The sequence below is a fragment of the Malania oleifera genome, chromosome 9, assembly GCF_029873635.1.
Source record: "Malania oleifera isolate guangnan ecotype guangnan chromosome 9, ASM2987363v1, whole genome shotgun sequence".
Classification (NCBI taxonomy): domain Eukaryota; kingdom Viridiplantae; phylum Streptophyta; class Magnoliopsida; order Santalales; family Ximeniaceae; genus Malania; species Malania oleifera.
Genome location: NC_080425.1, coordinates 48,688,056 through 48,698,930, shown reverse-complemented (window position 1 = coordinate 48,698,930; position 10,875 = coordinate 48,688,056). Strand labels below are relative to the sequence as shown.

Below are 10,875 nucleotides of genomic sequence, written 5' to 3'. Positions count from 1 at the left end.
ATATATATATATATATATATATATATATATATATATAATCGAAAGACTTCATGCTTACATGAATGGAAATGATGTAGTGTTAAACTTTACTCAAATTCATTTTATTAAAGAATTGAACATTCTTTTTTTTCCATAATACACAACAATGTTAATGTTACGTCACATTAACATTTCACTGTACACAAGCACACAAGCCATTGAAGAAATAATCACTTCGCAGATCACAAGTCAATCAAAATTTTTGTTAAAAAGAAATGTTTTTTAATCATTTTCCACCATTCTCAAATACTACTACAAATAAAAATTTATATTATATGACCAAAGACTTGCCAAAATTAAATATTACTAATTTAATATATATATATATATATATATATATATATATATATATATTCCTCGATGATCAAACACACACACACACAAAATAAACTATATATATATATATATATATATATATATATATATATATATATTCCTCAGTAATCAAACACACACACAATAAACTCCTTTCGTTGAACCTGAGCATTAAGCAGTTCTCCTGGCTCCTTTTTAAGGGAGCCAGGGGCAACAGGGAGGGAACATTAGGTAGAAGGGCTGGGGGCTTAAAGGGTAGTTTCCTGAGAGGACGCTATGGAGTCCTAAAAAATCCTCCAATTTTTTTATTTCTTTCCCACAATATTATTCAAGTTCCAAGAAAAAACAACTCCTCAAATTTTCTTTCAAGTTCCAAACAAAGCCTAAAAGATCGAAATCAAAACACGCATACCTTTTTTCACCCCCTACCTGGTTCCCTTTGTATTGACTACACTGCTAAATTGCCCCTGCCATACTGATTTTACAAAAATGTGCCAAAGAAAAATAAGTGCGAGGCACCACAAAAACCACCAAACAGAACGAGACAGCCCAGAAATATTTTCACCATATTGGGAACCCCAAAAAAATAATCATTTCATCAACCAGTTGTCTGATCATGAAAAATGTTGAACCAACTGCACACGGTCATTACATTCAAAAAATTGCTGCACTATTTGACCTACATTTCCAAATGGTGTTGGAGGTCTTATTTAAAGAGGAATAATAATGAGTCCTCTCCCGAGAAAAAAGAATTCTAATTAGCACCACAATTCCCTTTTTTTTTTTTTTGAAAATACAAAAAGAGCAAGCTATCAATCGAAAAACCTCAAGCAGTCGACTGTTTAAGAAAAGCAATGAGATCTGCACGCTCCTGCGGCTTCTTCAATCCAGGGAAAACCATCTTTGTTCCCGGTATATACTGCAAAACACCAGATTTTAAAGAGTATATATGTCAGTGCGTCCATTGTTTGTCAATTCATTATAACTGTTCCAACTAAATAAAAAAATAAATATAAAAACTGATGAGGCATGTATTAATTAATTAAATGGCAATTCATCTATATACCATCTTCCTACCAAGCATGCACAGTAACTGTTGGTCTACAAACCATGCAGCCGTGGAGCACAACATTAGGAGCAAAATTTCCAAAGTGGGAGCAATGATGCCAAAACTGCTCTTTTTGTTTGAAAGTTCGAGCAATGGCTAAAAAGCTTTTCAAACATCAAGAGCATTGAAAAGCACCATTGTTACACAATTCATGCTATTATCCCTTCTTCCAAAACAAAACCGGACTGCACATGTCCACTAGGAGAAAGGTCAAAACTCAAATGCATCCCTTTGCCTCCCATTTGATTGTTAGGAAAATATAAATGAATTTATTACCATTCTACCTTAATGCATTCCTAAAAAAGGCTAATTGATTTGATTAAAAGGAACTAATATTATTAGCTTATAGCTTGCGTTCCAGGAAAATTTAGTCAGTTTCCATTCTCTTTGGGTGCATTATTAAAAAATTAAAAAATTAAAAAATGCTCTCTTGGCATATTCCCCAACAATAATACAATCTAACACAATGCTTATCCTGTACCTAGAACATCTATTCCCCTCTAAACTACTTATTATGTCCAGTATCAAAAATTAGTTTCAAATGCGCTCCATAGGGCCACTGCAACAAATCTTGTGGGAAAAGTGTCGCTAAATTTACACAGCATGCTATTTCTTCATATGTGACTACAAGTCGAACCAAAACAAAATATTTTTTCTTGGTAAGTGTAATCCGTTGGATATCCAATTTTTAAATTTTAGGAATTCCTTGGAATTTGTTTTTCCCATTCCTGATGGTATCAAAATGCCAGTCTCTCTCCAGAAAAATGAATATCTCCAGAAAAGATTTCAAGTTCAATCCTTTTTTTTTTTCTCTCAATTCAGACCAATCCATATATATAAAGCAATTCATGTATCTACACAAATGATACTACTGTTCCGTGCCATAATAGAAAAAAATTTGGGTAAGATGCACTTCCTCAAAAATGAACAAAAAAAATCAATCTACATTCATTGGGATCTTTTGGATTTGGTATTAGGCCCTAAATTCTTAAGTCCTCGATACTCAATCAAGCCTTTTTTTCTTTTTGACGTTTGACTGCGCCTCTATACTCCCATATTTAGTAATTCCTGAACTCTTTCTTCTATTATATCGATGATCGTCTAGATAAACAAAAATACTTTTTCTACGGAAAATACTACAAGCACATGTTTCAGCTTTCACTTGAACAAGGCTTAGCCAGAAAGCAAATCCACGTGAAAGCCTAACCACACAACATAGAGTCTTAATGTTAGCTATATGTATTAAAAAATGGAAGAAAAAAGATAAAATAAACCAGTGTAAGAGAACTAGGTGGTGGAACCTTAAAGGAGAAATTATAATAAAATTTTAAAATAAAATGATCAAAAATGGAGATTGGAATATCCTATATAGGGTAGATACAAATACTTTTTTGAGTAAATTAGCTAGCTCTGTTAAAAAGATAGCAAAAGAGATTCTAGGTGCATCCAAGGGAAGATTCTCGAATAGCAAAGAAAGTTTGTGGTGGGATAAAGATGTACAAAATATCATAAAGACAAAAGGAATTTGGTATAACAAGTGGCAAAAATGTAGAAACAGGGATAACTTTGAAAAGTATAAAGAGGCAAGAAAAATGCAAAAAAGTCCGTTAGTGAAGCTAAATACAGATCATTTAATAGTTTGTATGATAGATTAAATACAAAAGAAAGGGAAAGAGATATATTTAAACCTACTAAAGCTAGAGAAAGGAAGAGTAAGGACTTATGAAATGTAAAATGTATAAAAAGTAAGGAAGATATTGTCGTGGTTAAGGACGAAGACATTAAAGAAAGATGGTGAAGTTCCCTTCGTAAGTTATTTAATGAAAACCAAATAGAAGGGTTAAACTTAAAATTGTCAAATGAGAAAAGGACTAAAAATATGAGATTTATTCACAAAATTAGAGTCAACAAAGTTAAATTTGTACTTAAAAAGATGAAAAATGGAAAAGCTATGGGACCAAATAACATCTCAATTGAAGTTCGGAAATGCTTAGGTGATAATAGAATTATATGGTTAACTAATTTATTTAATACAAAAATAAAAAATAAAACAAAGAAAATGCCAAAGAAATGGAGGAAAAACACTTTAATACCTATATACAAAAATAAAGGAGATATTCAACATTGTAATAACTATTGTGAAATTAAACTTGTGAGTTATATGATGAAACTATGGGAAAGGGTAGTTGAACAAAGATTAAGGTTAGAAACGAAGGTCTCAGAAAATCAATTTGGTTTTATGCCTACGAAATCTACCACTGAAGCTATATATCTTTTACGAAGGTTAATGGAAAAATTTAGGGAAAAGAAGAGGGACTTGCATATGATATTTATTGAAGAGATTTTAAAATATATTTAAAACTTTTGCATTCTTCCAAACATCCAATAAGGAAATATTGGTTCTAGAATAGACATATTTCCACTGCCCAATGCTGAAGAACACATTACTACACTTAAGACCACGATTACTGCAACCAAAAAAGCAATCTTGAACAGATTCATCTCCTTTACTATCCTGTTTCTACCTGCCTACCATTAAAGAATTTCTCAAGTCAAATCTCAGTTTCTTTCATTCACATTTATATCCAATCAAATACACACTAACAATTCAACAAAATTGTTCATTTTGATTGCCACTGACAATTTAGCATCTTCAAAATCCAAGTTCAGGCAAAAAAATAAAACAGCTAAGACAGCCAGTGACCTCCATACTTTTTTTCTCTTTTTCGGATAAGGGGGGGTGAGGAGAGGCGAGGGAGTGTGTTAAGAGCCAAAGAAGGGTTAAAAATACTCAACCACAAAGAAACTTCAGTTTCAGTTTTAGGGTATTATTCGTTGGATATTTAATTGCTTTGTTTTGAAAGTTTCCAGATCCAGTTTTGTACCATGCCAGAAAAATCCTATCAAAACTGATGATAAACCTTGGACCAATATTTTCCAACCCTTATAGCATGTTAAAATATAAGAATCATGCAAAATGGAACAGGACTCATGTATATCCATAATATTTTTCATGATGAAGAAAAAATTTCAAGTATACTTCATTGAATCATACCTTCTTAGGGTTATGCAGGTAATCATACAATGCGTTCTCCTCCCACATAACAGCCATGTTCTTGTTAGCAGCTGAATAGGAGTACCCAGCAGTTGTACCAGATTGTCGTCCAAAAAGGCCATTTAAATTAGGTCCTACAAATTTCCAAGGAACAATCGAGAAATAATTATCCTTAAAATTTTCAATTTAAAATTTGGCAGCAGAAACAAGGAATTACAATAAGGAACTTGAGGAACACATGATTACTTGCAGAGAAGGCATAAAACAAAGAGTTTACTACCAAATATTACAAGATCCAAAAACAAAACAAGATCATCTCTCAAATCTGAACTGCCATCCGGATAATAAGAAATATAACGCAAGTATTTAAATATTAAGAAAAAATTAATCTATAACCATAGATATTTTAACAGTCTACTCACTTCTTAGTCCATACTACCTTTTCAAAAGATGTCCATTATGTCAATTTTTAGTGACTTTTCTTACAGTGCAAGCTTCATTCTTACAGCTTTTCAAAACTTAAAAAAACACACTTAATTTGAATAGGGGGAAAAACAACAAACAACTCAATTTCCATGTGCTTAATTGCGAAGGGGAAAAAATATAATTAAAAACTCATTTGCATGAAGTTAAAGAGTATCACACGCTCAATAATATCATCCATGACAACGTAGCCTCCCAAAGGAGAAGGGCTAAAGGTACCAACCACAGCCTTAATTTTCTTGCTCTACACAGAACAAAAATAATTTTCAAACAAAGGAGAGACAAAGGCAACTAATTCCCTGGGAAAACTGGGAGGAGAACCAATGTTCATTCCTAAGATCGCCTTTTGTTGATGGGCAGTCACTTGGAAAAGAATATCTCACTACTGATATTTAGTGAAGAAGAAGATATGTACAACCAGTTAGTGTTTTTGGAGCAAAATGCAAATATCAGGGGAAGCAATTGATCACATTTTATTTTATTGCAGGTACACAAGAGTTCTATGGACTCATACTTATGCTTGGCAAATAGGGTAGTGGCAGATAAAGTGGGTAGGATCAGAGCAACAAGCTAGGAAGGATTCTTTCCTCAGGGAAAAAGGGGGGGTTGGATTGAATGCTACTCAAGCAGTTTTAATAATTTGATGAGAGAAATGGAAATGCTTTTGAATGAATTGAAAGTCACAGGAAAAATTAATAAGAAATGGTTCTCAGCTAGGTATTATTAATTGAATGGGTCCGATTGTAACAACTTTAATTCCTTAGTAGCATACCTAACCTGAGTGAGTCCCAAGAACCCTCCCCCACCCAAAAAATAAATAAATACATAAATCAAAATCTATACTATAAACTATAAACTATAAACTGTAAACTACATATTGAAGTCCATATCATTTTAATATAGGACAATAATTTTCTAATTCTTGCAATAAGTTAGACAAAAGAACCAATCGAAATTTAACTAAAATAGTCTTAAGATTTAAATTTGAAATATTTTGTGCAAGACATAATTCAATTCCTGTACCAACTGAAAAGAACTTCGTTTTTTCCCCTTTTGCAAAGCATTCATTAATTTTTATTATTAAAATTTTAATGAAGAAAGAGAAATATATTAAGGATGAATAAAAACAGTTACAATCTAAGGGAGGAAAAGAGATTCTCCCAAAAAAATAAAGAAAGAAAAAAATAAAACAAAAAAAGGAAGAAAAATCTAAAAGATCCTAATTTAGAGAACCCCTCTTTAATTCCCTGGTGTCATAATTCACAGAACACCACAAATTAGGTAATCTTTGTTGGCCTTTCTTCACTTTTCTTGTGTCACAAGCCAAACAAATGTCATACTTCATTTCATCTTGTAACCGACATCTATAGCCCATAGTAGTTAAAAGTAGGCGCAAGGCGCAGTGAAGCAAAGAGGCTTGCGCCTCAAACCAGGTGAGGCGAGGCGACCTACAAGAGGCAACGCTAGGCGAGACGAGGCGCACTGGGGCCACAGGCGCAATGAGTCGCGCCTTGTGAATTTTTAGTCATTTAAAGTAGGGAAATAGCCACAGCCAGACCCGTAGCCATCCTTCGACTCGAACGAACATAGCCCTCGCCCCTCTCGGCCCTTCAAAGCCCTTCGTGAGTTTGTCTTGCACATTCGAACCAGTAGGAGCCTTCGCGATCCTTCGAACCAGCAGCGTGAGCTCGTCTGCGAGCCTTCGAACCAGCCGGGAGCCTTCGCTACTTCATCTTCGAGCTTCGAACCAGGATCATGAGTTCGTCTTCGACATTTTGAAGAAGCACGACCCTTCGCAACTTCGTTTCCAACCAGCAGGAGCCCTTGCGAGTTCTTCTTCTTCCTGCTCCCTGCTTGTTGCGTGCTACGTGCTGCTGACTGCTGCCTTCTGCTTCTCTTTTTCTTCTTCTTCTTCTTCTTCTTCTTCCTGCTGCCTGCTTGTTGTGCGCTGCATGCCGCTGACTGCTGCCTGCTGCTTCTCTTTTTCTTCTTCTTTATATGTAAGCTTATAAATTAAATATTTTCTTTAATTAATTTAAGCTTATAAATTATAACTAATACATAATATTTATTTATTTTTACTGAAATTTACCTACTGTTTTTAAATTTGTAATATTTAGTTTAATTAATGTAAGTTTATAAATTATAACTAATACATAATATTTATTCTTTTTATTGAAATTTGGCTACTCTTTTTCTTCTTCTTCTTTATATGTAATTACTAATTAAATATTTAGTTTAATTAATGCAAATTTATAAGTTATAACTAATACATAATACTTATTTTTTTTTACTGAAATTTAGCTACTATTTTTTAATTTGTAATATTTAGTTTAATTAATGTGAGTTTACAAATTATAACTAATATATAATATTTATTTTTTTTATTGAAATATAGCTACTATTTTTTGTTTTGTACTCTTTTCTTTTGATGTTGAACTATGTTGAATTGTTTATGCTTTTGGGCTAAATTTTCAATTTTGTAATTGAATTTTTTGGCATTTTAAATTCTAATATTACTAGATTTTCATATGTTCATATATCAATTACCCCAAATAGACATTTTACCCCATTTTAATAATTGTGTGCCTCACCTTCACGAGGCGCGCGCCTTCGCCTCGCACCTCAGCTTCAAAGACCCTTTGCGCCTTGGCTCGCCTCGCGCCTCTAACTACTATGCTATAGCCCCATCCTTGTCCAAAACGTGTTGGGATGCTACATCCTGTACATTAGCTTCTCCACAAGAAACGGAAAAATCCTATCCATACACTGGTGCTCTTCTCCCAGACCATCTTCCTCAAAAACAGGAATTCCCTCCAAAATGCTCCATCAAAGATAAAGGTAAATACTATCCCCAAAAATAAATAACTGACCCCTTGCTGTTCCTGACTTTCATCCAACAGACCTTTACCACAAGCAAACTCACTATCAAGTAGCAAAATCATGCCATCCACCATCATATCCCATTTCTTTTTCTCTTTACCCTTAATATCCCTCACTTTTGAATTTGTATCCCTTTTTCTACTGCTAACATCCGCCTGCATCGCTGCCCAAAGATAAAACCTTAACATGGGCTGATGCTCCCCATTTCTTTTTCTGCTCTCCCTTCAAATCATAGTAGTTAGAGGCGCGAGCCGAGGCGCAAAGGGTCTTTGAAGCCGAGGCGCGAGGCGAAGGCGCGCGCCTCATGAAGGTGAGGCGCACAATTATTAAAATGGCGTAAAATGTCTATTTGGGGTAATTGATATATGAACATATGAATATCTAGTAATATTAGAATTTAAAATGTCAAAAAATTCAATTACAAAATTGAAAATTTAGCCCAAAAGCATAAACAATTCAACATAGTTCATCATCAAAAGAAAAGAGTACAAATCAAAAAATAGTAGCTAAATTTCAATAAAAATAAATAAATATTATGTATTAATTATAATTTATAAACTCACATTAATTAAATTAAATATTACAAATTAAAAAATAGTGGCTAAATTTCAGTAAAAAGAATAAACATTATGTATTAGTTATAATTTATAAACTTGCATTAATGAAAAAATATTTAATTAGTAATTACATATAAGGAAGAAGAGGAAAAAAGTAGCCAAATTTCAATAAAAAGAATAAATATTATGTATTAGTTATAATTTATAAACTTACATTAATTAAACTAAATATTACAAATATTACAAATTTAAAAACAGTAAGTAAATTTCAGTAAAAAAAATAAATATTATGCATTAGTTATAATTTATAAGCTTAGATTAATTAAAGAAAATATTTAATTTATAAGCTTACATATAAAGAAGAAGAAAAAGATAAGCAGCAGGCAGCACGCAACAGTCAGCAGCAGGCAGCACGCAGGCAGCAGGAAGAAGAAGAAGAAGAAGAAGAGAAGCAGAAGGCAGCAGGAAGAAGAAGAAGAAGAAGAAGAAGAACTCGCGAGGGCTCCTGCTGGTTGGAAACGAAGTCGCGAAGGGTCGTGCTTCTTCAAAATGTCGAAGACGAACTCACGATCCTGGTTCGAAGCTCGAAGACGAAGTAGCAAAGGCTTCCGGCTGGTTCGAAGGCTCGCAGACGAGCTCACGTTGCTGGTTCGAAGGATCGCAAAGGCTCCTGCTGGTTCGAAGGATCGCAAAGGCTCCTGCTGGTTCGAATCTGCAAAACGAACTCACGAAGGGCTTCGAAGGGCCGAGAGGGGTTAGGGGCTATGTTCGTTCGAGTCGAATGAGGGCTACGGGTCTGGCTGTGGCTATTTCTCTACTTTAAATGACTAAAAATTCACAAGGCGCGACTCACTGCGCCTGTCGCCCTAGTGCGCCTCGTCTCGCCTAGCGTCGCCTCTTGCAGGTCGCCTCACCTCACCTGGTTTGAGGCGCAAGCCTCTTCGCTTCACTGCGCCTTGCGCCTAGGCGCACCTGAGAACTACTATGCTTCAAATCCTTCTCTCATAATTTAGAATTCTAAAATTTCAGATCCTGCATTCCCTTCCATCTCTTCCACTCTTCCGCACACACACATTTCCAAAGACTACACCTTTCTTCTGAAAACTCTTCCAGCCTTCCTTCCCCAAACACGCACACATAGTGGGAGTGTGGGACTTTAGACGTGTGTAGGATCTACAAATATAGATTGGAATGAGGAAATAAATTGAAAAGAGAACCCAGTAAGACAAAATTGTGGTGCTCGAAGCTCAATAGCCCAAAATAATAATTTACACCATACATATTGTAGTGCTCAAAGCCACCGCCGCAGCAGCAAGCGGAACGTGCGGAAGAGCAAACAGAAAAAAAAAAAATCACACACACACACACACACACACACAAATGTAGCTTGGCATCTTATCAGAAATATTGTGATAAATTCAACTAAAAATATACCTAAATAACCGATAAAAACAATAAAACAAACAACCAAACGAAAAATGACTCAATACTGCAGATCCATATCAAGATCAATCAGCTAGGAACTAAAAAGTTGTTGCAGTTAGATCTAGTAATACTACGTAGGAAGGATATGGAACATCCAGAGGCAATCATCAAATTTAAATTTCAAACAATGAAAAAAATGAAAAATTGTACATATGCAATATTAAGAAAATGAAGAACACTTAGCAAATACAAAATGAATAGAAGTAGATCCAATCATATAAAAGGAGAGAGGGAGAACCTTGCTTATGGCCGGCTCCTTTCTCGACGGTGTGGCACTGGGCGCACTTGGTCTTGAAGATCTTCTCTCCTACTGCAGGATTTCCTGGCGGTGCTTCTTTGAACGACGCCATCTCTGTCTTCTCTCTCCCCTCTCACACGCACAAATCAACAATGGCTTCGGATCAGAGAAACAGAGGTGTTTTTCTAGGGCTTTTCCACGGCTCGAAAAGTACACACGCCTTTGATCTTAAGCGGTGCCTGCACAGGACACGTGAAACTCGAATGACGAAAAAACTCTCTGCTCTTTTCCACCAAATTACTCCTCCCTTAGATGGGGGTTTACGCGCTCGAAGTGTACGAGCGCATGAACGCGCCACGTACACGTGGTGCCTGACGGGGTCAGACTCAATTACTATCGCACATCCCAAATATACTGGGTTCGATTCTCGAGTACACCGAATTTTTCTACTCCAGCGAGTGCTCCTGTTTGTCCAAAAGTTATTTAATTTAACTTTGATTTGTAATATCCCTGCTGAAGCTTCTGGAAGGTGGCGGTTCTTGAATTTTCTTGGGCTTAGGGAATATTAGCGGCGATAAATCATTTTTAAGAAAAATATTTCAAACATATAAATCTAAAGTCTGTTTATTAGGGTTGTGTTTTACTATTTTTTTATAATAAAAAAATAAATTATTAAAAAAAAAACGTTCATTTCTATTATTAATTTCCCATT

At 34.8% G+C, this 10,875-nt stretch overlaps 1 protein-coding gene across 1 annotated transcript; it reads right to left on the bottom strand.

Moving 5' to 3' along the window:
• Positions 1-912: 912 nt before the first annotated feature.
• LOC131164694 (cytochrome c) lies at positions 913-10,580 on the bottom strand. The gene is made up of 3 exons (XM_058122086.1): positions 10,164-10,580; positions 4,518-4,651; positions 913-1,273 (listed from the first exon to the last, which is right to left on the bottom strand). Exons 1-3 carry the CDS (start codon positions 10,273-10,275, stop codon positions 1,181-1,183), a joined length of 339 nt encoding a protein of 112 aa, XP_057978069.1. The 5' UTR covers positions 10,276-10,580; the 3' UTR covers positions 913-1,180.
• Positions 10,581-10,875: the final 295 nt, after the last annotated feature.